At 51.1% G+C, this 25,687-nt stretch overlaps 1 protein-coding gene across 1 annotated transcript; it reads left to right on the top strand.

Annotated features, from left to right (window-relative positions):
* Window positions 1–1,374: 1,374 nt before the first annotated feature.
* LDLR (low density lipoprotein receptor) lies at window positions 1,375–25,214 on the top strand. The gene is made up of 18 exons (XM_077329987.1): window positions 1,375–1,591; window positions 3,190–3,312; window positions 4,181–4,303; window positions 6,340–6,717; window positions 6,934–7,056; window positions 8,046–8,168; window positions 9,589–9,708; window positions 11,910–12,035; window positions 14,568–14,739; window positions 16,432–16,659; window positions 16,946–17,064; window positions 20,012–20,151; window positions 20,891–21,032; window positions 21,154–21,306; window positions 21,420–21,626; window positions 22,320–22,397; window positions 22,572–22,729; window positions 23,637–25,214. Exons 1-18 carry the CDS (start codon window positions 1,513–1,515, stop codon window positions 23,673–23,675), a joined length of 2,631 nt encoding a protein of 876 aa, XP_077186102.1. The 5' UTR covers window positions 1,375–1,512; the 3' UTR covers window positions 23,676–25,214.
* The last annotated feature ends 473 nt before the right edge of the window (window positions 25,215–25,687 follow it).

Genomic DNA, 25,687 nt, shown 5'->3' with positions numbered 1-25,687 from the left:
TGGGTGAGGCTGAGAGAGCCCTGAGATTACTGAAGAAGAAGAAGAGTTGGTTCTTATATGCTGCTTTTCTCTACCCGAAGGAGTCTCAAAGGGGCTTCCAATCGCCTTCCCTTTCCTCTCCCCACAACAGACCCCCTGTGAGGTGGGTGAGGCTGAGAGAGCCCTGAGATTACGGAAGAAGAAGAAGAGTTGGTTCTTATATGCCGCTTTTCTCTACCTGAAGGAGGCTCAAAGCGGCTTACATTCGCCTTCCCTTTCCTCTCCCCACAACAGACACTCTGTGAGGGAGGTGAGGCTGAGAGAGCCCTGAGATTACGGAAGAAGAAGAAGAGTTGGTTCTTCTATGCCGCTTTTCCCTACCCGAAGGAGGCTCAAAGCGGCTTACAGTCGCCTTCCCATTCCTCTCCCCACAACTGACACCCTGTGGGGTGGGTGAGGCTGAGAGAGCCCTGAGATTCCTGCTCGGTCACAACAGCTTCATCAGTGCTGTGACTAGCTCAAGGTCTCCCAGCTGGCTGCATGCGGGGGAGCGAGGAATCGGGCCCGGCATGTCCGCTGGCTGGCTCGCTCTCCATAGGGCGGAGTCCAGCCTCCCCCTCAGCCCCATGCCACTGTTGAATTGTCTTCCGGAGCTCATGGCGGACACACGGCCACGCGCCGGGATCCCATCCCCAGCCCCAATGTTTGTGCCGTGCCTCTGCCCCGCTTCCTAACAAGCCTTAAAGGAGGTGGGCCTGGATGGCTGCGGCGGCGGCGGCGGGGGGGTCGGGCCCACGGCCTCTTTTCTATTTGGGGGGGGGGATCGGGCTCCTTTGGGCGGGGCCGAGAGGGCCACTTGGGGCTCCCTCGGGGGCCTCCCGCCTGATCCGGCCTTCCGACGGGGGGAGGGAGGGTCCTGGGAGGCAGGCGGGCGAGGGTCTCCCCTGGGGAGAGGCGCCCGCCAGCCTCGATGGGCCCCGACGACCCCCACCCGCCTCCGCCTCTCGCCTCGCCCGGCCGCGCACCGGAGGCAGGCAGGAAGTCGGGCGGGCGTGAGGACCCAGCGCGGGGCCCGGGGCGAACAGGCGCGAAGAGAGGCCGGGCCCCGCCCTGAGGCCGCGCCACGGAGAACCCGCCCCGCAGGACGTCGCTTCCCCACGCGCCTCCCCCCTCCCTCCCTCCCTCCCTCCGGGCACGCCGGCCTTGGGGGCGGGGCTTCCCTGCCGGAGGGCGGGCCTCGCTTCGCCCCGCCTGGCCCCGCCCCGCCCCTCGGGCGAGGGGCGTTGGCGCGCGCGGATTGGCGGAGCGGCGGGGCCGGGCGTCGTGGCCGGTGACGTCGAGTGGCGCGTTGGGCGTGGCCCCGCCCCTTGGCGGTTGTGTGGCCGGGTTTGAAAATCACCCCATCGCACGCCCCGCCTCCCGGCGGCCAGAGGGCGGGGCCGGCGGGCAGCCCATTCACACCCGGACGCCGCCGCCGCCGCCGCTGACAGGAGCCGCGAAGGAGCCCAAGGAAGGAAGGAAGGAAGGAAGGAGATGCCGTCCCCGACACCGCTGCCGCCGCCGCTGCTACTGCTGCTGGCCCTGCTGGGCGCCCTCCTGGCCCACGCCGACGGTGAGGGGAGCTGGGTGGGTGGGTGGGTGGGTGGGTGTCATGGGGGGGGGCCGCCGCCGCCCCTCCTTCTCCCCCCCGGGCGGGGGTCCTCCCCGTCCCCCGCCCGCCGGCCCCCCCTCTGTCGCGGGCCCTTGGCGCCGGGCTCCTGCCCACGTGCGCGCCTGCCCTCCCCCCCCCTCCCTCCCCGGCTGGGGGTCTCGAGCAAGGGCAGGGGGGAGGGGTGCTGCCTGCCTGCGCCGACGCCCTCCCCACCCTCAGCCAGCCGCGGCCGGAGGGGCGCACGTGCAGGGCGCAGCAGAGCAGCCTTGAGCAGCCCGCCCTGGGCAGACGAGCGGAGCGGATCGTGGCCTCCGCTGCCTCTGCCTGCCAGGCGCCTCGTGCCAGGGCAGCACCCGCCAAGCGCTGGACGCTGCCACGGAAGGGCAAGGAGGGCAGAGAGGTGTGCCTGAGCCCCGTGGCCCTTGGGCGGCTTCCGGGCTTCAGCGTCCTGGCAGGCAGAGTTTGGGTCCAAGGCGGTCCTCAAAGACCGCATCCCATTAAAGGCAGCTTTTTTCATCAACACCTACGGAGCCACAACCAGCCCACGCCCCAGACGCCGCTCACTCTCCACAAAGTGCCCTGTCAGACACACAAACACCCCCCCCCTCCCTCCCTCCCCCCAACCCCAAAGCAGCATTCAAGGCTTCTCTGAAAGACCCTGTGAGGTAAAGTGGGCTGACCAAGGTCACCCTGTGAGTTGGTGGCCCAGGCAGAGGCTGGAACTTGGTTTTCCCACGTACAACTCCCCCCCCCCCCACACACACACACACACACTGCCTCATAAAACAACTTGGCCTCCAAAGGCAAACTTTGGTTGGTCCAGCTACCATCGCCCAAGAAGGTGGGGAAGCAGATTCAAACGAAGCATCCATAGACCCAGAAGGGCGTCTGAGGTGGGTTTGAATGGCCGTGGCGGGGATCTGTGCCTGTGCTCCAGCAGCTAGATCGGGAGCTGTCCTAGACCAGTTAATGACAACAGCATCCTGGGAAGGGCCCCTCCCTTGCAGTTGATCATCTTTCAAGGAGTGGTGTGAGACTCACAAAACTTAGCAACAAGGTGACTTGATTTGGAGCGACGTGATTATTAAGTCCCAAGCATCCATTTGCTATTTTTCTCCCATGTTTTAAGGTTTTTAGGAATGTTTCATTGATGTTAGTTTATTTCACTACTGTTATGTTGTTATTGTTGCATACCGCCCTGAGATGGTCTGGGAGGGCAGTTTATAAATTAAATAAATAAAGCTGTTTAAGTAGCATATTCCTAAGGTTTGGTTGATATGAGGTCTACCATGCTCCAGGGATCGTTCATACTCTGACATAGCTATAAAATCGATCTCAAAATTGATTTTCAAAAGAAGTTACAGCTTTAACACATATGCATGATACCTCCTAAAATTTAGCCTAGCCTTTATCTTTGTTGTGAGGGAGACATGGACTGGCAAAAGAGCACTTCTGCATAGAAAACTACCACGAAACGGAGTCTTCCTGACTAGTGATTGAAATCAGATCCACTTTGGGAGTGTAAAGGGGGCTAAGGCTGTGGACTTTCTGCCTCGCAGGTATGGAGAAGTGTGAGCGGAATGAATTCCGGTGTGGGACAGGCGAGTGCATCCCTTACAGATGGATTTGTGACGGCAAGGCAGAGTGCAGGGACGGCACTGACGAAGCCCAGGAGGCCTGCAGTAAGTTAATTAACCTGCCCAAGAGGTGCCTTCCTTTTCCAGAACAGTAACTGTTTACCGTGGCACGCTCAGGGTGCCCTCTGGTGTGGGGAATGCATAATGGTTCTCACACAAGACTGTCAGGAGCACTGCTGTGGTGCCTGAAGGCCATGTGCACATCTGAGGGAGGGGGCTGGCTGTTGTCAGGAGACCTTGGCCTTGGTTAGGGTACTGCGAAAGACCTGAAGAGTGACCTCTCTCTCTGCCGGCTCTCTTCCTCCTGCTTCCAGGCACAAGGGAAGGGTCTCCCCCGGGAAGACAAGGGCACATGTCCTCATGTGTGTCATGGTCTGCATGAGGGCTGCCACATGCCTGCTTGGTACAGTTTTCCCCATTGTTCACTGTAGCATCCTAAGAATAGCCAGGGCTACATTCTGTGCGTGGCCTGGTGCGCAGTTTATGTATGCCAAATACTTAATATGGCAACAGCCTTGACTCTATAGTAGTAAAGCAACTTTAAAAAAATAAGGGAAGGATCTGGGATGCAAATGGCAGCCTATGTTAATATTAAATAAATATAAAGACTTAACAATTATTTCTGTATGAGCAGGGGAGCAGGAGTGCCTTGCAGTTACATGCCCCGGGGGGGCTGCTCAGGCAGTGCTGCCTTTCCCCGCTCTGACACTTTCCTGCTGCCCCCCCCCCAAAAAAAAACAAACAAAAAACAAATAAAGCACATTGGGTTGCCGCTTCATGTTAGCTTGCACAGAGGAGGAAATGAGATTCCACTATCTGGCCGATGTCCTCTGCAGGAGTGTGGGCTCCTATCCCATAGACAAGGACAGGTGTGGGAGACTAATCCAGATCTCCTGGCCTGTTGTCTTCTTAGGATCTGTGACTTGTGATCCGGGGCAGTTCAGCTGTGGTGGCCGCATAAATCGTTGCATTGATATGTCCTGGCGGTGTGACTTGCAGGCGGATTGTGAAAATGGATCGGATGAAGAGAACTGTCGTAAGTGAGACTTCAGAAGTGCTGTGATGCTCTCTCAAACGGGCAAGCTCTGTTGGAAAGCTTGCGTGGCTTTTAATCACCAGTTAGTTCCAGGAAACCAAACTACTTAATCCTAGTCCAGTCAAGAACTGTCATACCTCTGCCTGCTTGATTTGTGGGGGAAAGAAGTCCCAGGGATTAGGGGATCTTACAATGAACAGGCAGGCTCACTCTAATGATGTTGGTGTTGCGGAATCTAGACTCTCTACTTGTAAGTAATTTATGGCTTGGAAAAAGTAGCTGCACTCTTTCTGGAACAATGGGAAGGTTTGTCTTTGCCAAATAGAAAGTGAAGCTTAAAGAAAAGGCCCTTGAGGTTGTGAAAGGGCACCAAGATAATCCCTGTGTGCAAGCCATGGACATACATAGGGAACAGCCTCCTGGGGCTGCCTACTCTTTTCAGAACTTGCTCATGAAGCTTTTGGTTGGACACCTCAGTGCTCATCCCCAAGTCAAGTGAAGCTTAGGAGCCTCCCACTGCAGATGTGTGCATTTGTTCCTTGGAGCGGTTTCTTTCATCCCAGCTTGGTCTTAACATAACGCTCTTCTTGGGGGAAGGGTGTGTGGCTTGCTTTAGCTGCATACTGACTGATGGAAAATTGGAAAATTCTTTGGAAAGTTATCCATTGCGTCAAATCCAGTGTGAGATCGGATTCAACAGGTTTACTCTGACAGTTTTAGCAAACAAACAGATATTAAAAGTACACCCGCATCTTATGTCCCAGGAGCAACATATATTTGAACTGAATACTCATTGAGGAAAAATGTAAATGAAGTGTTTTTAAAGTGTTTTTAAAGACTTCAAGGTTCTAACTAATTATGAGGTTCTTTGTTTATTCCATGAGGCTCTTGTGGCACAGAGTGGTAAGGTAGCAGAAATGCTGTCTGAAGCTGTCTGTCCATGAGGCTGGGAGTTCAATCCCAGCAGCCGGCTCAAGGTTGACTCAGCCTTCCATCCTTCCGAGGTCGGCAAAATGAGTACCCAGCTTGCTGGGGGGTAAACGATAATGACTGGGGAAGGCACTGGCAAACCACCCCGTATTGAGTCTGCCATGAAAACGCTGGAGGGCGTCACCCCAAGGGTCAGACATGACTCGGCGCTTGCACAGGGGGATACCTTTATCTTGTTTATTCCAAGAAAAGTAAACCTTTAGAAATGCTTCTTTATTAGAGCAGAGCAAGATACTACATATAAGGCATAGTTATAACTGGCTTTACAAAACACTAGCAAAAACATATAGGGGCCTGGGGAGGTGCCACTCTTCCTGGGAACATTAAGCAAATACCACATCAAGGAAGTCAAAACATCTAGGTAATCTATGGATGGAAAGGGAAGGGAGGGAGACCAAACAGCTGAGGGGAGGAATGCTGGGGCATCTGGGGATTTCAAAGGAGGGATTTCGTTCCTGGGTGTCGGCTACACACAGACATGGCAAAGCATTAAATCAGAGTAAAACTACAATCTACTAAATCATAGCAGAAATACATGGGGGTTGCTGACACATCCAGGATAACTTTGCATGTGCTCACTTAAATTTAAGAAGTGGAAAGCGGGGAGAACCTATTTGTTGCAGCCCATGGTGTCAAGCGGCATCCTGGAAGGTTGTGACCATGCCTGTGTAGCCATGCCCATCCATTCACCTGGCACAATCCAAATTAACTCTCACTTGTGAAGGTCAGGAGGGAAAGTTTATTGGCTTGACTAGTTAGCTTCATAGTAAGTTCGTGGTGAGAATTTCCCTTCTGCCTAATGTGAGGAGACACATCAGTAAGAAATTTAGCTTTGGCTTTGATTGGATGTGCACAGCTCAGCAATTATATGTATGACTGATTTTCTTTATTTGGATTTTATGGGAACTTTGTTTTTTATTTATGCTTCATAGTGTTGTGGTACAGAAACGGAAAAATTTCCACAGAAGACTGAAGCCCTGGCTGATATTCCCACGTGCACTGGCTGGAAGCTATAATTGGTTTTCTTGTGCTCTCCTTTTGTACAGCCCCTAAAAGTTGTGCAGCCAATGAATTCCAGTGCCAGAATGGAAATTGTATTGCTATGGATTTTGCCTGTGATCAAGATGACGATTGCGGGGATGGGAGTGACGAAGCACACTGTGCAGCCCCCATCTGCCACCCAGAAATGTTCAGGTGCAACAACTCTGACTGCATCCCTCAGCTTTGGGCCTGCGACAAGGATCCCGACTGTAAGGATGGGTCAGATGAGTGGCCGGAGCACTGTGGAGCCCAGGGAGATGCCCTGAAACCCAACCCTTGTTCTCCATTGGAATTCCACTGTGGGAGCGGAGAATGCGTTCACCAGCGCTGGAAATGCGATGGGAGCTTTGACTGCCGGGACAAATCAGATGAGGCAGACTGTGGTACGCTATGGGGTGGGAGGTTGGGGCGCAGTTGTAACAGTGGTGCTCAGGTTCTTGAGTGGGTGGGGGCATCGTGCTCCATGAGCTATCAGGCTAGGCCTGTCTTTCCCGCTCCGGCCCAAGACAACTCTGCCCTTTTCTCAGCTTGAATCCAGCTAAGCTGCGTAGGGGGTGTTCAGCCTGGGGGTTCACACTGAAAAGTCTGTTCCTTTGCAGCGAAAGTTACATGCCGCCCGGATGAATTTCGCTGTGATGATGGGACATGTATCCATGGGAGCCGGCAGTGCAACAAGGAGAACGACTGCAAAGACTTGAGTGACGAAGTCGGCTGTGTCAATGGTAAGGGGGGGGGTGTGTGGCAGGACTCGGGTGCCCTTTAGGGGAAATTACCATCGGCCAACCTTTATTATATCTTTGTTTCGCTTATAAAAATAACAGCAAAATAAAAATTGCAACCATAGTTGGATAAACACAGTAATACAGTCAAGATATGTTCCAATAATTGGTCTATTAATGATTTTAAAGAGATCATACCATTTGTTGCATTCACTTAATAAAAGCAAATCATACAATAGTTTCATGGGCATTGTTTACTTCATGATGCCCCTTCATATATTCTAAAAATGGTAGCCAATAATCTAAAAAGTTTGTAGAGTGAAAAATTATTATTTTAATCCTCATTTTGTTGTGGACACTGGATCTCCTCTGTTGAGTAAGTGCCATCTCCATCACTGTCTTCTTTAACTGAGACTTCATTTAAACTTTGCTTTAGGATGCTTAGGGCTAATCCTGCATTGAGCAGGGGGTTGGACTAGATAGCCTGTATGGCCCCTTCCAACTCTATGATTCTATAACTTTATTTTACTAAGCTAGGAGGTAATAAACTCCATAAGAGATTCCACTTCAGAAAGTTTTTTGTTGTTCTGCCAAGAGGGTCAGAATTTCCTGTCTCCTGGTGAACTCCTGAGCATTTTGGAATTGCTTTGAGCCTCATGCTTGCCTTGCAGCCATTTTAGTTCCCTTCTTCTGCCAGTACCCAGGAGGAATTTTTTCAGGCCTGTTTGGGTGATACCCCCTCCTTTTCTACCCATCAAGTGGTTGTAGCTAAGCAAAGTGGGGAGGAGAGTGCCAGGCGTCTGACATCACTTCCTCCACTGGCCTGCCTTTGAGAGGGTACTCAAAGCCTGCAGGAGCGCAGAGGTTACGACTTGGCTGCTCATGGCTTAAAGTCTTTTGTGCCCTTGACAGAATTCTCAGAACTGTGAAAGAGTCCAACATGTGATGCTGAATGATGGCCATTCTCTCTCTCTTTTTTTGTTTTGTTACAGTGACAACTTGTGAAGGAGCCAGCTCATTCAAATGCCGCTCTGGAGAGTGCATCTCTATGGACAAGGTCTGCAACATGCAGAGAGACTGCAGCGACTGGTCGGACGAGCCTGTCAAGGAATGCCGTAAGGATTGAATCCTGTCCTGCTTATGTCCTGCTACAAACTGCTTGGCTGCTTTACTCCTTCAAAGCGTTGTTATGGGCTGTGTTCTGGGCGTGCTAAATGTTGCCTTCCATTGTCCTGCAGAGCTCCAATAACGCTGGGCTTGGGTCTCAGCCAGCTGCAATAGTGACCAGCAGGGGGCACCTGGCCTTTCTCAGTTAGAGTCCATCATCCCAGGGAGCCAGATGGCCGGGATGCAAAGGGGGGGGGGGAGTTGCAGTGAGGTTAGGGGTGCTCTGTTCTTTCATGCAGGCAACAAAGGCAGGGCTGTAAAAGGGTGGCCAGGATGAACCTGAGCTATGCATCCTTAAGTCGCTTGTGCAGATTTGGTTGTCATCCTGGATACTACTCTGTGGATCTCATTGCACTTAAGGAAGTGTTGAGGAAGCCTCTTGGCCCTCACTGGCTCTGCCTCTCACCCACCCACCCACCGACTGCTGCCAGGAGGCCTTTGCCAGCAGCACCGGCTTTGGACTTTCTAGGAAAACTTTACATCCGTAAGGAGGAAGAACAGCCCAGCTACTTCTGACAATCCAAGTAACTTCTGATTCTAGAAAAATAGTCCAGGTGGCAGTGGAAGAGGTGGGGATTGTTGTGGACTTCCATACCAGGATTCAGGTAGAGCAGTAGTAGAAGTGTGGGATGGAGACAAAAGGAATTTTTCTGAGAAAGGTGTCTGGATTGGATGGCCATGAACCGTTCTGGAGGGAAGAACCCAAATTCTCTTCAAGTGAGACCCCTCCCTCCTGGAGATATAGTTGGGCTTTTTGCCATTGGGGCATCTGGCCTCAGTGGGAACAGGACTTTGGGTGATAGAGGGGTGTTCGGTCTGGCCCAACCCAGCCATACATCTGTACTCAACCATACTGAGATGGTCATTTCCAGGATTCAGAACAAAGACAGACGGGGAATGAAATGCGGCATTTGATTCCTGGTTTGCACAACCAACACATGAAAACTCATCTACCAGGTCTCTGGGAGAGGGGGTCCTGCCTTTTGGAAAGCCAGATGCAATGGTAGATTCTTTGCCAGCTTCCTGCAGTTTTACAGAGAACGAGGTGGGGTGGGAAGGGGTGTTCTCTGTACTTTTTCACTGGGTTTTTACAGTAAGAAGAGTGGCTATCTGCAAAGACTAGTATAGAAATGGTGGGTGCAAATCCTCTCACCCATAGGGGGTCTCTGCACACACAACATGACATGTTGCAGGGACTGATGTCAGCTAGTGCAGTAGCGTTAACTGTGGCTTTGTGGGGCAGGACCTGGTGGTGATGTGAAGAAGATGACAAATGATTCTGAGAGGGCTCCTTAAAGCATTGTAACCGGAAGAGCAACTCTGATAAGGATACCTTTATGACCTGAGTTGTGTTGTGTCTCCTCACAGGAACCAACGAATGCTTGGCCAACAAAGGTGGCTGTTCTCATATATGCAATGACCTGAAAATTGGGTATGAATGTTTGTGTCCTGAGGGCTTCCAGCTCGTTGATCAAAGAACATGTGAAGGTAAGTTGTGGGGCTTGTCTTTCTCCAGGGACCATTTTGACTGAGCATTCCACTGCTAATGCCTAGGCCTGGTGTGAGCAGGTGCCTGTCAGTCATGGCAGAGCTGTTGAAGGGTTAGGGTTAGCCAGGACCTGGCTGAAGCTCAGGTCCCCTCCATGGACAAGGAGTGCCTTGTTTCAATTCCAGCTGGTGTTTCAGGCAGCTGCTTGGTTCTAGTTGCAGTTCAAAGGGCCTGAATGGCTGCCTTCTCCCATCCTGCCCAAGTCCTGCAGAGGTGAAGCAAGTGGGGACCCAGAACACTGAAATGCCCTTCCTCCACAAGGCCTGTCTGATGCCTGCTTTTATTGGTGTACTAGCTCCAAAGCCCGTTCCTAAGGATGGGCCTTGAAAGGGCCCCTTCCCCTGGCCAGGCATTGGTCTGTGGATCAGTCGGTACCGGGCCGCGGCTCCTTGTCCTCCTCCCCGGCTGCTGCCTCTGGGGCTGCCCTGCCACTCACCTTTGGTGCTCTCCAGCGGCCACCATGGCTGCGGCTCCCCCCTAGGCATGGCACTGTGCAGCTGCTGCTGGCAGCGCCCTCCAGCGGAAAGCAAGTGGAGCAGGTGCTCAGGTGGCAACGGCAACGTCCCTTGGCAAAAGACTACCCCACTCCCCCTGGGCCTCAGTAAAATTGTCAAGCGTTGACCGGTCCCCGGTGATAAAAAGTTTGGGGACCACTGACCTAAGGGATTGCCTCTGCCTACCCCCCTCAAAGGAGCCTCTTGTGGTGCAGAGTGGTAAGGCAGCCGTCTGAAAGCTTTGCCCATGAGGCTGGGAGTTCAATCCCAGCAGCCGGCTCAAGGTTGATTCAGCCTTCCATCCTTCCGAGGTCGGTCAAATGAGTACCCAGCTTGCTTGCTGGGGGGTAAATGGTAATGACTGGGGAAGGCACTGGCAAACCACCCCGTATTGAGTCTGCCATGAAAAAGCTAGAGGGCGTCACCCCAAGGGTCAGACATGACTCGGTGCTTGCACAGGGGATACCTTTACCCCCCTCAAAGAGCCTTATGCTTCACCAGTTCCAACTTCCTGGTGATCTTTGGCCCAAGGAAACACGCTTGACCTCAACCAGGGCCAGAGCTTTCTCCATCCTGGCCCCCACCTGGTGGAACGAGCTCCCAGAGGAGATCAGGGCCCTGACGGAACTCGGACAGTTCTGCTGGGCCTGCAAAAGGGAGCTCCTCCACCAGGCATTTGGTTGAAGTCGACCACTACCACCGCTTCCAATCGGCCCCCCTCAGTCTTTCTCCTACAACCATCATTGCATATTAGCCCACCTACCAGGCCATCAGTAAACGCTGATTTATTGTTCTCCCCAATGTTCTATTGTTCATAATGTTATAGTTATTATTGTATTATTATAAACTGAGTTATTTGTATCGTTCCTGTTTGATGAAAACTTCCCTGAGCCTTCTGGGAGGGTGGTATATACAAATATAATAACAAATAAACTTAATAAATGAAATAACATTGGGAAGCTAATTGGGAGTGGTGTTGGAGCCATATAGGAAAGTGACAAGTTCAAGGTTGAGGAGTAAATAGATAAAGTTCATCTATTTGTCTGTCAAGGTCAGCAGCATTTCTCTGGGGTCTCTCAGGTGAAGGCATTTGGCAACACTTGCTGTCTATTAGGGAACAAACCACAGCAGGTTCTCTGGCATGGCCCACCTGATTTATTTATGTTTATATTATATATACTGCCACTCTCAAATGTCTTGCGGCGGCTTACAAGATCAATAAAATACAATAGAATCCCCTAAAATATCCCAATAATACAAATAACATAGCAAGAATAATAACATTACAAGATGGTGGACAATAAAATACCAACCCATTCCCTCGTTCAGCATATGGGTCGACAACTCTCTCTCTCCCTGGAAGCGAAGAACCTAGTTGACCTCAGAGATCCTTCTCAAAGGAAGGGAGCTCTGTGAGTGAGGGATGGCAGTGGCCATTGGCATAAAGCCTGAGCTGCAGAATCTGCTGCAAAGCAAGATGGGGCATTTCCATCACCTCTTGAATGGGAAATTTTTCCTGGGAAAAATTAGATTGCAGAATTCCATAAAGTCATTGGAATACAGACTTGTGGGACAGTCAATACTTGCAACCTTAATTGTACAATAACTACTTTATCGTGCAAAGTAACATGATCTTGGCTTTGTAGATATTGATGAATGCCTCAACCCTGAGACCTGTAGCCAAATTTGTATAAATCTGGAAGGAAGCTACAAGTGTGAGTGTAACAAAGGCTATCAGATGGACCCTGCCACCAAGATTTGCAGAGCAGTCGGTAAGTTCAGGATCTTTTATGCTGCAGTGTTCCTGCAGGATTTGGGGCTCCCAGGCTGTCAGTGGTTACTCTGCCATTTGGCGGGGGGGGGGGGGGCAGGTACCTTGTTATTGGAGAGGTGTGGCTTCTGTCGCAGCACATCTTCTCCCAAAAGTCTTTGATCCTCACACCAACTGGATGCTTGCTTGAGAAAACTGGTGATTCTGGTTTGGACTTGGGTAGACTATATTTTCACCTCTACTGTGCTGTTCACTCTGAGATGGTGTGTTTGTCTTCTGTGTTACAGTAGCTGCAGCAGTGTAGCTTCCTTCTGGGTTGTGATTTCTGCCTGCCTTAGGCAAGTGGGCATACTTGACTTTCCACCCCTTCCATTCCTCCCTATTTTCTTTGTGTTATTAGAGCTCTGGGTGGTGTTCTCAAACTGTAAACTGCCTTGAGTGCATTGATAAATACATGAGCAGGTATTTAATTCATAGCATTTTTTAGGCAGGAGGGCAGGTACCAGCACACCAAGAACCCAGACACAGGTTGTAACTTTTTTTTGTTATAACAGGCCACAGATTTATTTAACAACTTGACTGAATGTGGGCACACCAAGCACCTCTCCCTATGCTGTGGCCAGCAGACCGCAGCCCCCACGGGAAGGGAGAAAACACAGCAGGCTCGCCTGTGGGGACTAAGCAACACCCCGTTAAAGGGAGTCCCCAAATGGGTAGAGGACCCCCCAGCCCGAGGGCACGGCCCTACCCAAAAAACCAGCGCTCGTGCCAACTTGAGCCCCAACAAAGCAGCCCGGACATCCCCCAGATGCAGGTCAAGGCCCCATTTCAACAGGTGGACCCTATCATTCCAAAATAAAGCCTTGCTCTCAAAAGTTATAGGGTGAGGGAGCACCATGCAAAAGTCAGTCATGCCGGAGGCGGCCACCCTCCTGCACACTTTGTGCCTGGCCATGCCCACCTTCCTGGGGACCGGCCCCTTAGTGCTTAGTCTTAGTGCTGGACCAGCCCCTTTGGAAAGACTGCCTAGCACAGTCAGCCCTTAGGCATCGCATCCGTGGGTGTACTTGCAACACTTCCTGCTGCACCCTCCTTGATTAAAGACCCAGCACAGGTCCCGCTGTTCCCTCTGGGTGCCAGGGCAGCCCCATTCAAAACTGCTGCCCCTTCTTTGGGCAGGAACCCACTGTCAGCAACCACACATCTGAATTACGATGTGTTATTGGATGCTTGCTTCTGAAAGGAGTCATAATAAGCAAGGGCAGCCACCTCCCTCCCAGCGTCAAGGCATCCAAGATACTAGTCAAATGTTGCCCCAAGTGCCAGCCCTGATCTGGAAAAACTGAAGACACTGAACAGAAATGCTCAGTGTATCCCCACAACCAAGCCCAAAATGATTTCACCCCTTCATAGGCATCCCCCTTCTGCTTCCCGCGTAGACTCATCCTAGTCCCCCTCCCTGGACCACGCCTGTTCCACATGCTCAAGCACGTCTATGGAGCCCCAGCTGGATTCCCCACGCGCTGGCACTCCTCTGCCAGCACAGTGGTTGTTTAGCGCTTAGGGCGCTGGCAGCATTTATATTTTTCAAAAAGCTTCACAATGACTCACAATCAAAACATACAAAGCCAGTAAACTTAATCAATGAAATATTGTAAGCTTTTCTAGCTTAGTCGTTCTTGAGGGGTCAGGTTAAAATCCTAAATCTAGAATCTCAAATTCAGTCTGAATAAACCAATGATGCCAAATAGCTTGGTATCTCAGATAAAACGTCTGAGTGCAGTTCCTTGTAGCAAGTAATCCAAGTACATAAATCCTCAGGTGCAGGATTCTGAATCAAGCACACATGGACTCTTGGGGCGGGTGTCCCTCCCACTTATGGTACGTGTTTGTGTAGGGTCAGGTGGGGGGGGGGGTCAAAAGAGTGGGGAGAGAGCCCTGTTGCCTTTAAGGAGCCATTAATGTCCCAGCCCCAGCACTCCATTTTTACTCCCTTCCTATGCAGAGTCTTCCTTCCCACTGCCCGCCATTTCTCCAGCCTGCTCTCTAGCCCTTGGTGCCTTCTGACTGGGCAGAGCTCTGACCTCTGTGGGTGGACCTTTGGGCAGCTCCCAAGCTCTGCTTTCTTCTCAGGCAGTACCTGTGAAGGGGGGGGGGTGCATGTGTGTGTACGCACGCTTTCTCTTGTGCCTTCTCTGCCCTCTCAAGGAGGAGCCTGTTAGAATCATAGAATCATAGAGTTGGAAGGGGCCATACAGGCCATCTAGTTAGGCACATCTGAGGTTGCTGCCTGGTAAAGCAGCACAGGAAAATGACCAAGTAAATAAAGACAGGCAAGTAGAAACCCCACCTGATTCAAGGCCAGAAAAAGGGGCCCACGATACATGACCCTGACCTGTGGAAAGGTCAAAGGTTTAGTGGACATGGCGTTGGGGAGTTGGATGTGAAGCGGGCTTGTCTTTCCTGTCACCTGAGAGCATCTTAAAGGCGTTGCCATTATTTCCAACGCCCCTTTCTCCTGCCTCGTTTCCAGGCACAGTGGCATACCTTTTCTTCACCAACCGCCACGAAGTGAGGAGGATGACCCTGGATCGCAGCGAGTACACCAGCTTGATACCCCACCTCAAAAATGCAGTGGCTTTGGACATGGAAATTGCCAAAAATGTCGTCTATTGGTCTGACCTCTCTCAGAAGAAAATATACAGGTAAATTGGCCATGGTATCTATGCTAATTGTGTGGCTGGTGAGATCCAATGATCCTTTAAAGTGGTCACATCACCTCACATGATCTGGGCACGATACTTCTGTATTAAAAGGAATAGGGTGTCCAGATCATGCAAGGTGATGTTACCACTTTACTCCACTCTGTTTAGACTTCACTTGCAGTACTGAGTTTTGGGCACCGCAACTGAAGAAAGATGTAGAGAAACTGGAGTGTGTCCAGAGGAGGGCCATGAATGCGGTGAGGGGTTTGGAGACCAAGAAGTATGAGGAAAGGTTGAGGAAGCTTGGTCTGTTTAGCCTGGAGAGGAGACGACTGAGATGTAATACGACAACCATCTTCAAATACTTGAAGGGCTGTCATATAGAAGACTAGATATTTAGTCCGCTGTACCAAAAATGGGTGGGTGGATGGGAAGAGAGAGAGAGAGAGAAATTGAGGAAGGAAGGGAGGAGAAAGTGAATGCTGGGAGGAATGAAGGCAGGCAGGTAGGTGCCATGAAAGGGGCCGGGGTGGGAGGAAGGGGGGGGCAAGGTTCTGTTGGGGGATGGGCATGTAGCGATGAGTGGGGGTTTGAGAAGGGTGGGTGGGGGCGGGAAAGGCGGCGGAGGTGAGTCGCGATGGGGGGATGTGCTGGGAAGAGTGCGTGGGGAAGAAGGGGGGTGGGAAGCAGCAGCGGAGGTGACTGGCGATGGGCGGGCTGGGAAGAGTGCACCGGGGAGAAGGGGGGACAGGTGAGTGGCGATGGGGGGCAGCTGGTAAAGAGTGTGCGGGGGAGAAGGGGAGGGAAGCGGCGATGGAACACGGGAGTGAAGCGGCGGTGGCAGAGTGCAGTGTTGCGGTGCGGGCCAAGGGGGAAGGAGGGGTGGGCAGAAAGGGGTGTGCCAATGTTTGTCTCTTGTGGCCCTTCCTTGCATGTCCAGGGGATTGCTGATGGCCACTGTGGGATGGTAGGTGAATTTCCTCCAGGCCAGGCTGAATTCTGGAGATTTTTGGTAGGGGGGATCATTTGGGCATGAAATTGGGGTCACTGTGAGTAGGCAAGTAGTTGTGTGTCCCTGCATTGTGCAGGGGGTTGGACTAGATGACCCTGGAGGTCCCTTCCAAGTGTGATTCTTTAGTGCCAAGGATGGTTGGTTCTAGATTTGGGTGGGGGCTGAGCAGCCAAGTGGAAAATTCTGTGGCTTGGATCATGCAGAACCATATTAATCGCTGCAGGAGAAGAAGGTGATGTATTCACTTAACAGGTTTGTGAGACGAATATCTATGTTGTCATGTGCCATTCCATAGCTCAGTTACCAAAAAATATAAATTCAAGCAGTGTAAATGCATCTCTGAATTCAAGTTGGCCTGATTTCAGGGAAGGGTAAGATGTTAGTAAGCTGCTTTAGGGCTCCTTTGGCTAATGAAAAGAGGGGTATAAACAAACAGTTCTTCTTACAAACAACTCACCTTTATTTAGGCAGTTCTGTTAATGAGCTTCCCTGTTGAATCTTGGGCCGTTTCTCAGGCAGGTTCCTAGTCCTATGCCAGAGTCGCTGTGCTGGCGGGAATGCTGTGTTGGGCTGCATCTGTGGGTGGGAATTGGGCTTCTTTGCTGTGGGGGAGTGGGAAGTGCTGCTGCAGAAGAGGCTCTCTTCTCACTTGGGCTCCTTGTCTGCTTGTTTTTGCCCAGCACTCCAATTGCCGTGGCTGACAACCACTCGCATCATTCCACTGTGATCAGCAGCGGCATTCAAGACCCCGATGGCATCGCCGTGGACTGGGTGCACAGCCTCCTATACTGGACTGACTCTCGCCTGGGCACCATCTCTGTCGCCAGCACTGCAGGCCAGAAGAGGAAGACTCTGGTCAAGGAGGCCGGGGCCAAGCCACGGGCCATTGTGGTGGATCCGGTGCATGGGTAGGTGGGCACCCCTGGCAGGGCTGGTATGGAGGGCTGGTACGGAAGGGAAGGAACGGAATCTGCCTGGTGCTGAATGGGCAGGAAGCTGGACTGCGAGGGAGTGCTTCCTGGGATTGGCAGGGGGTGGAGGGGGGCTTGCCTGCCTGTGGCTGGGGAGGGTTCCTCTCCCCCCTTCTGTGAATGAGGAGGAGGGGCAGGGCTTGGGTCGGTCCCAGGGTCCGAGCTGACATCCTTGTGTGTCTCTTGGGGGGCGGTTTCCCCTTCTCTCACTGTCTGCTGCTAGATTCATGTACTGGACTGATTGGGGGACATCTGCCAAGATTGTCAAAAGTGGCCTGAACGGGGTGGACCGCTTCTCCTTGGTGGAAGAAGGCATCCAGTGGCCAAATGGAATCACTCTGGGTAAGCCTGGTGGGTGGGCAGGGCGGAGCCAGAGGCAGGGCACAGGCAGGGCAGGCTCTCGTGGCTGGGTTTCATTTTTGGTGGGGGGAGGGGAGGAGCTGCTGATGAAAGGCTTGCTTGCTTGGGGGCAGCAACCTTGCGGTCTCCCTGCATTGAACGGGGGGATTCTGTTGCTCGTCTAAAAGTTCCAGAAGTTTAGATCTTTGTTTCCTTTCTGCTCCTAATGCAGCCGCTGTGTATGTGGTGCTTGCTGCCTTCCTCACTTGCTTGAGATGATAGAGCAGGTGTGCGGGGGGAGGCCTGTATTCCTGGGTCAGTCAAGATGTTTGTGCAGGCTCAGGACATTGTCAATCTGTGCTCAGCAGATTATTTAACACTGTCTACTTTTGGGACAGGTTTTTAAAAAAATAATATGGAATTTAGGAGAAGAGTTCTGTGGAAGTCCAGTTGGGGATCCCATCATCCACCCCCACTCCTGCATCCTTTCCTTGCCTTCTTCCCTCTCTAGGCCCATCCCCAGCTTTTAGGTGTCTCATCTCCTGCTGAGGTCCACAAAACATCCAGCTTTCTCCTGGACTACCAGGAGGGGGGGAGGAGTCCTACAATTTCTGTATGGGCAGACACTTCTCTTTTTTTTAAATCAGTTTTATTTATTTTAAAAGAATACATAGAAAGGAAGAAAAAACTCCACATATTATAAACTACAAACCTACTATTTAGAAAAGAAATATTGATAAAGCTTGCATCTAACAGTTCTTACCTTCTTATAACATCACCTTGGGATTACAAACCACATACTGCTTTATCCCCATAGTTAGCACATAAAGTCTGAAAATTGCTTTTTTTCTTCCCTAGATTTTACTGTTCAGTATAATGAGCCTCTTGTGGCGCAGAGTGGTAAGGCAGCAGACATGCAATCTGAAAGCTCTGCCCATGAGGCTGGGAGTTCAATCCCAGCAGCAGGCTCAAGGTTGACTCAGCCTTCCATCCTTCCGAGGTCGGTAAAATGAGTACCCAGCTTGCTGGGGGGTAAACGGTCATGACTGGGGAAGGCACTGGCAAACCACCCCGTATTGAGTCTGCCATGAAAACGCTAGAGGGCGTCACCCCAAGGGTCAGACATGACTCAGTGCTTGCACAGGGGATACCTTTACCTTTTATAGTCTAATATTGGCCTCCAGTTTGCTGTAGTGGTTAGGAGTGCAGGCTTTTAATCTGGTGATCTGGGTTTGATTCTGCGCTCCGTCACATGCAACCTGCTGGGTGACCTTGGGCTCCCCACAGTGCTGATAAAGCTGTTCTGACCGAGCAGTGATATCAAGGCTCTCTCAGCCTCACCCACCCCACAGGGTGTCTGTTGTGGGGAGAGGAATAGGAAGGCGACTGTAAGCCGCTTTGAGCCTCCTTCGGGTAGAGAAAAGCGGCATATAAGAAGCAACTCTTCTTTTTTTCTTTTGAATTCCAGTGTTGATTTATGTATCAAATACATGAACTTTGCCATTGTCCATATTCTGTGAATTTATTTAACCAATCCATAATATCTAGTGTTGATTCTTTTTTCCATCTTGTTGCATAAAGGATCCTAGCAGCTGTTACCATATATTTTACAAGTTCATTATACATTTTAATATTATTTGGTACCATATTTAGTAACATACCCTTTGGCTCCAACACAAATTTAACTTGCAATATTTTTTGCATCTCATCATTGATCATAACCCAATATACTCTTGTTGTCTGGTAGGTCCACTAGATATGATTATGCATTTATATATTGGCATTCCCAACATTTATCAACATAGTTCTTATTAATTTTGCAATACCTTAAGGGGCAATATACCATCTAGGAAACATTTTGTACCAGTTTTAACATATGACATTCAGTAAATTTCAACTAATTGAGCCCACAGTCCTTCCTATTGATCTAAACTTTTAGGCCCATTTTATCATGCAATCATTAATTTGTTTTGTTTCAGAGTCCTACTGCAATAACAATTTATAGATTTTACGTAGCAAATGTTTTGTCACCTGTTATCAGTTTTTCTTAAGCAGTTTTTTCTCTTAGCTGCTCACCTTCTCTAATTGTTCTTTCAGTGTTGAAACTATCTGATGGTAAATTAACCAAGCTATATTCTTTTTTACTTTCTTAACACGGCCACTCTTTTATTTTCCCTTGTTTGTCTGCCATATTCTCACAAGTTACCTTGTCTATTTTCTTTGTTAAACCTAAATCAAGATGAGCATTTATTAAAGAAGTTAATGGTGAGAGTTAAGGACTTGATCTTTATCTACGCTTAAACCATATCCTTAGCAGGCAGTCTCTTATAATATGTTAGTCATCTTGTCTCTGGATCATTCTTAACATTTCTTTTTCCATAAATAGTTATGGATATTTCTTCCTCAGTATCCGTTGTTTCTAATTTGAGGGTTGATCCACACCATAAACATTTGGAACTACAAGGCGTTTTATCATCTTTGTAGCAACTTGAATCCTTAGTCATTAGTCTTTTCCCATTCCGTATAAATTTGCTTACTGCTCTTTGCCAAGATATTTAGTAATTGTGTCTTCAATATGTAATAACATTTGAAACAAAAAGTTCAGTGAAGGCAATATGTTAGTTTTAACGGTTGATAACCTGTCCTAGCCTAGAAATTTTTAATCTCCCCTCTATATTCCATTCTCCCCATGCACACAGCAGGTTTTTTATTCTGTTTGAGATGTTTCTTCCAACTTAGCCTGGAGCAACTCATGCCCGAGGCCCTTTTGGAAAACTTCTGTTGATACTGCCAGGAGCAGAAGAGAGCCTGTCGCTCACCATGTCCAGAGCTTGCATGGTCCTTTTGCTGATTCTCCCATCTGCTGCTGGTTTATGGTTTATGTTCATTGGCTTGCTCCTTGCCACACATACAGAAAGTCTAAATGCCGATGCTTGTCTTCTGCCCTTAGATCTGGCCAACCAACGCCTCTACTGGGTAGACTCTAAGCTCCACTCTCTCTCCAGCATTGATGTGAATGGGAGGAACAGGAAGACCATCCTGGTGGACGAGGAGAAGCTGGCCCACCCTTTTGCCATCACAGTCTTTGAGGTGAGGCAGATTCATAAATGGCTGCCAGCACTGGGGAAATGTCACATGCAACAAGAAGCGACTTGTCAACATGGCAGCCCTGGTGGAATTCCCTCTTGGCTTTCCCCTGCTTAGCACCAAAGCACTCCTGTTCTTGCCATCAGGGTGAATGTGGGGATCATGGCCTCGTTGCCCAAGAGCCGGTTCCCCTAGTTCAGTCTCAGAGCCATTTTGGACACCAGCCTTTCCTTCCCCTTGCCCTTATTAGTAACGTGCATTTGTAGCATTGCTAGGTTGGTAGCCAGCCTGAAATACTGAACAGGCTTTTGATCTGTGACTTGGGAGGTCTCTTTGTGATGGACCCTGCTGCCTCCTGCCCAGCTGGAGTTGGCCACTCCTTGTGTGCTGCCACTACTCTCTGACTTTCTCCTTCCTTCTTGTACCTTCAATGAGATCCAGAGTGGTTCACTTGCATATGCCCTGTGTCCACAGAGCCCGCAGGGGGTGCAGCCCCTCAGGAAGAGTCCTTCCGCTCCACTGATGAGAAGGACCCAGCCTGCAGAGTTCCGAATGCTTACTCTTTCGGCTGGGAGTGACGGGCTATAGGTCAAATAAATAATACTCCATCAATCCATGCCGGCTGAATTCTAACTTGTCAACATTTTCCTATCCCTAAATTTTTTGCTTGGGCCAATGATTAAGAATGAGCTAGCCACCAGTAATGCTCTAAGCTGAAATTCATGCTAGGCTTCTTTTGCAGGATAAGGTATTCTGGACAGATATAATAAACGAAGCCATTTTCAGTGCTAACCGCCTCACCGGCTCAGATATTGTCAAAGTGGCGGAGGATCTCTTTTCACCTGATGCGATGACTCTCTATCACAATGTGCGGCAGCCAACAGGTATTGGATTCTGGTGTTTATCTAGCCCACATATCCCTGCTGAACCTTTTGGTTTTGGCACGGGGATTCCTGGGAGAACCCAGGCGCTGCTCTTTACAGTTTCCCTCTGCTTCATTGGAAGGTGTCAACCAGTGTGAGCAGAACGGTATCCCCAACGGAGGCTGCCAGTACCTGTGTCTTCCTGCCCCTCAAATCACTCTTCACTCAGCCAAGTACACCTGTGCCTGTCCTGACGGCCTGCACCTGGCACCTGACATGAGAAGCTGCGCTGCAGGTACAGCTATGGCACTCGGGCGGCTCTTCCTGTCCCCGCTCGCTCCCACTTTAGAACAATGCCTGTTTCCCTGGGCAGAGGCCTTGATGGGGCTGTTTTCTCTCACTGCACAGATAACCAGGTCCCTGGCAGCCCACCTTTGGTTAGCATCACCACTGCACAGCCAGCCCCGAGGACCACCACTGTCATGCCACACCTAGCTGGTACCGCACGGCACCGACCTGGACTTCTGCCTGCTGCCCGCACTGTGCCAAGCAGACGTGTCCCTACCCGCCCTGGACACACCACCCCAGCCGGGATGATCACCCTGTCTCAAGAAGGTCAGCAGCCCAGCACCAGCCAGCCCTTCTGTGTCCTTGCAGGAGGAGTCTAGTGTTTGGATGGCTTGGCTGAGGGCTGTGAGGGGGGCTAGGGTGTGGGCTCTGCTTCTTGCCTGGTTGGGATCCACCTTGGGCATGCTGGATCCCCAGTCATGAGGGGAAAGTGGAATGCAAATGTAGCAAGGGCCGTTAGTGAGTGTCTGTTGGTCCAGCCTTACGTTGCTGGGAGGGATTTGAACTGTGGGTTTCTAACCAACAGGGGCAAAGCCGTGTTTGCTGTCTTTTAGGGGGACATACCTCAGTTTTTTTGGGGAGGGTGGTTGCAGTAGGCATGTGTTTGTGTGTGGTAGTGTCTAGGCTTAATCTCTGCAATCTCCAGTGAAAGGATCTTGGTAGTAGGCCTGGGCAAATATCTTTTGCTTGCCAGCCCCAGGGAGCTGCTGCCAGGTGTTGCACTCGAGGGCTTGAATGATGGGTGATGATGCACAGCAGCTTCCTCCCTCAATAGGGTATGGGAAGAAGGGCACAGAGTGGGATGGATTTGCAGCCCCATGGTGGGGGGGGGGGAAGGGCAAAGGTGAGCTTTCCTTGGGTCCCAAGCTGCTACTGTTAACCAGAATGTGCCCCCATCCTCTTCTCTTCCCTCACCAAAGTAGACCCGCTTTCACCTTAAGTGCTTTCTCCCTCTCCCAGCTCAGAATGGCCTTGCTGCAGAGACTGATGGTGAAAGACCAGGTAGCCAGACAGCGCTCCCTGTGGTCCTTCCGCTGGGTGAGTGGCTGTTTCTGCGTCTCTGGCCTGGGCCTGGGGAGGGGTGCCCTTTCCCGAGCTCAGGACTACTTTTGTCCCAACCAGCATCGTCTGTCTGGGCTGCTTTTATATGGTTCCGTACAGTTCACTTAATAGTGTTGGTTAAATAATGTCTCTCCCTGGATGTCTTCTCAGTGCTGATCAGCCTAATCTCCTTTGGGCTGTTTCTGGTATGGAAGAACTGGCGGCTCAAGAATACCAACAGCATTAATTTTGACAACCCCGTTTATCAGAAAACAACTGAAGATGAGGTTCACATTTGCCGGAGTCAGGAGGGATACACCTACCCATCGGTGAGTGTCCCCAAGTGCCCTCCTCCCCCTTTCTGGGGCTGGCTGAAGTCTGGGAAGAAGCCTTCAGTGGAGCAGGAGCGGGTGCCCAGAGGGAATTCCCACTGAAGCAAATGGCAAAGTGACCTGTGGGTTTTAAGCAGCATTTCCACCAAACCAGGAAGTGTAAAGCACGGAGAGATCAGGGCATTTGTAAGGCAGGTTAGAGAGCTACTGCGATGTTACCATCCTTTTTTGTTGGGGGGTGGGGGGGGGGGAAGAGTCCTGGGTAAAGGACACTTTGCAAACCAAGGCTGATTCTCAATGAGGGTTGCTTGGCTTCTGTCAGGCCACAACTTCAGGGCCCAGCTGTTGGGCTTTGCCTTTGTGCTTGAGCAGAGCTACCCTTCAGAAACTCAGAGAGCTGGAATTTCAGGCCTTGGGAAACCTCTGCCCCCAGGCTCCACCCAGAAATGTGGCCTTCCTGCTCAGTTTTCGGTTGATAGCTGCTGCAGCCAGAGCAACTGGGGACCTTCTCGTGAGATTTGACACATTCCTCACACCCAAGCCAAGGGGTGGGCCGAGAGAATTTTGACTAGATGAAAGTGGCCAAGAGTACATCAAACCACTTCAGGGCGAGCCTTAGGTGGGGCATGTCCTTTTGACTCTGAGCCAGACCCGGCTTGGGCTTCTGAACTGGGAGGCTAATTTGGTTTGATGGCTGCCTTGTGACCCGCTCCTATTCTGCCACGTTTGCCCAAAGTGGACTTTTCAGGGGGTTTTGTGCCCTCCGCACGGCTGTTGGGATAAGGCAGTCTATACACTCGAGAAAGTACAGCTGCTGCTGAGTCTGGATTTGAACCCAGGCCTGTGTGGCAGGATTCTCCCCACTGCCCCTGGAGTAACGTCTTCCCATCTTTTTCTGGAACAGAGACAGATGGTCAGTCTGGAGGAGGACGATGTGGCGTGAACCGTCGTCGGCACCCCTCTTCGCCTGCTGCCTTTGCTGCTCACAAGACTGGGAGAGGCCTTTGCGCTCTGGCTTTGGCTCCCCTCCACTGTCCTGGCCAGCACCACTTCTGGCACGACCGGGTGGGCCTTGCTGCTCACCCTTTCTAGGAAAAGACAAGACAGAGAGAGTGCCTTGGCCATCCTGACCATGCAAAGCGGGAGGGTCCCTCTGGGTTTCTATGTTTCTGCATATTTATTTATTATTTTTGTCCACCTTGCTGCCAAGCCTGCTGCTGCACCTGAGGCTTCTTTTTTATTGGGGCAGGGGGACTTGTTTTCCCATGCATGGGCAGGAAAGCGGGATGCCAAGGAAGGGAAGGCAGCAGCACTGTGTGTGAGTTTGGGTGTCCTCGTGCATCTCATGGGCAGACCTTGAGCCACCCAGCTTCACCTTAAGGACCAATGGGCAGCTGTGAAGCCACCTGGGAAGGGACCCTCAGCGGGGGCTTCGGAGCCAAGCCCGAGGAGAAGCAGCAGCCTTTGAAAGGATCCCGCCCCTGTGCCATCCAGTAAGAAAAGGGGAAGAACTCCAGGGACTGTCTCTTGCTCAGCCCCGGGGGGGCCACTCCTCTTTTCCCCACTCGCCTCCTGTGCACTTTGTTTTCCTTTGTTTGCGCCCAGCTCAGGACATGTGTTGCCTGTAAATGCGTCTCTGTGGCTTTGCACTCGATTGCTTTGTCTCTTGCCACACCTGGCAAGAGAGAAATCCAGACCAATGAAGGGCAGGAAAGGGAGTTAGTTGCATGGTTGGTGCCTTGGATGTCGTTGAGCCAAGGGCAGCAGTGGCCACGTGGTGCTGGCCCAGAAACCAGGATCTCAAAGCCATTCTCCTGCGTTCTGCATGGACTGCGGGGCTCCAGTTGCCTTAACCTCTGTCTCCTTAAGCCAGGGAACCTCTTTTCCATTTTGTCTCACTTTTTAAAATACTTTTGCCCCTCCCTCTGCCGATTGGGGTGGAGAGGGGCTTCTAGGGTAAAATGCAGACTGGATTTGCTGCCCAGCTCTGCTTCTGTGTCCTTGTGGGGAAGCAGAGACTTCCAAAGGGGTGCTGAGCCGGAGCTATCCCTGCGCTGCTTGGAGCCGCTGCCCTTCCAGGAGATGTCTGGCTCTCCTCTTGTGGTCAAGCGGCAGGAGGCCTTTGCATTCACACGGCAGCTGGGTCAGTTGCAGCTCTCATCTGTGGACGGCTGAGGGGAGGGGGGGTGGAAAGGCCCCCTTGCTCCTTCGCAAGACCTCAGATATCAATCAGGTGGTGACTTTGTTCGTGGCCCTGCCTCTCACTGGAAGGAAGGAAGCACTAAGGAAAAGCACTCAAAACCTTCTGGCCTGAAGCTGTGAAAGAGCCTCCAACCTCTTCTTCTTCTGAAGGGTGTAAATAAACACCCTGTACAGTGTCGAGATATATATATTTTTTTCCTTTGCATAAAAGTTGCCTTCTACTGTGTAATTTGTACATATAATGTTTATGAAATACATGATTTATTTATTTCTAAGTTAACATTCCTTACAGTTTCTAATTTGGCTTTCTGTTTCATCCTCACTTTTTTGGGGTTGGCATTTTGAAACTTGAACCAGAGAGTGCAGGAGGGAGGGAGGGAATGTGATTGCAGTCAGGCCAGCCATGATGGCAGGAATCTGGAGTCAGCCTGACACCGTAGCCAGTCCATTCCTTCCTAGAAGTGTATTTGATGTATGGGAAAACCTTCCCGTTTCACTGCAGGATCAGACCTCCCCGTTGATTGCTTTTCCTACTGGTGCTCAAACTAGCATGAAGGTGGGCCCTGAAGCCCAAGGGAGCATCTCTCCTGCCTTTGGCAGGATAGATTGTGTATCCTAGCATGGTGGTGGGGAACACTTGGCTTGTAGTTGATCCTTGGGAGCACCTCTCACTCCTCAGGGCATGTAGAAATGTGGCCAGTACATTTCTGCCCCCTCAGCAGGGGTGGAGCTGGCTTGGAACAGGTTGATTCT

Source organism: Paroedura picta, chromosome 3, assembly GCF_049243985.1.
Source record: "Paroedura picta isolate Pp20150507F chromosome 3, Ppicta_v3.0, whole genome shotgun sequence".
In the NCBI taxonomy this organism is placed as follows: Eukaryota; Metazoa; Chordata; class Lepidosauria; order Squamata; family Gekkonidae; genus Paroedura; species Paroedura picta.
Note: the sequence above shows the minus strand (reverse complement) of the source record. Positions and strands in the feature narration are given on the sequence as shown.

What these genes read in the sequence shown, in the direction of transcription:
- LDLR (XM_077329987.1), top strand. Translation starts at nt 1,513, where the DNA reads ATGCCGTCCCCGACACCGCTGCCGCCGCCGCTGCTACTGCTGCTGGCC. An exon ending in GCCAAATGGAATCACTCTGG is followed by an intron (nt 17,065 to 20,011) that starts GTAAGCCTGGTG and finishes TTCTGCCCTTAG; the next exon opens with ATCTGGCCAACCAACGCCTC. An exon ending in AGGGATACACCTACCCATCG is followed by an intron (nt 22,730 to 23,636) that starts GTGAGTGTCCCC and finishes TTTCTGGAACAG; the next exon opens with AGACAGATGGTCAGTCTGGA.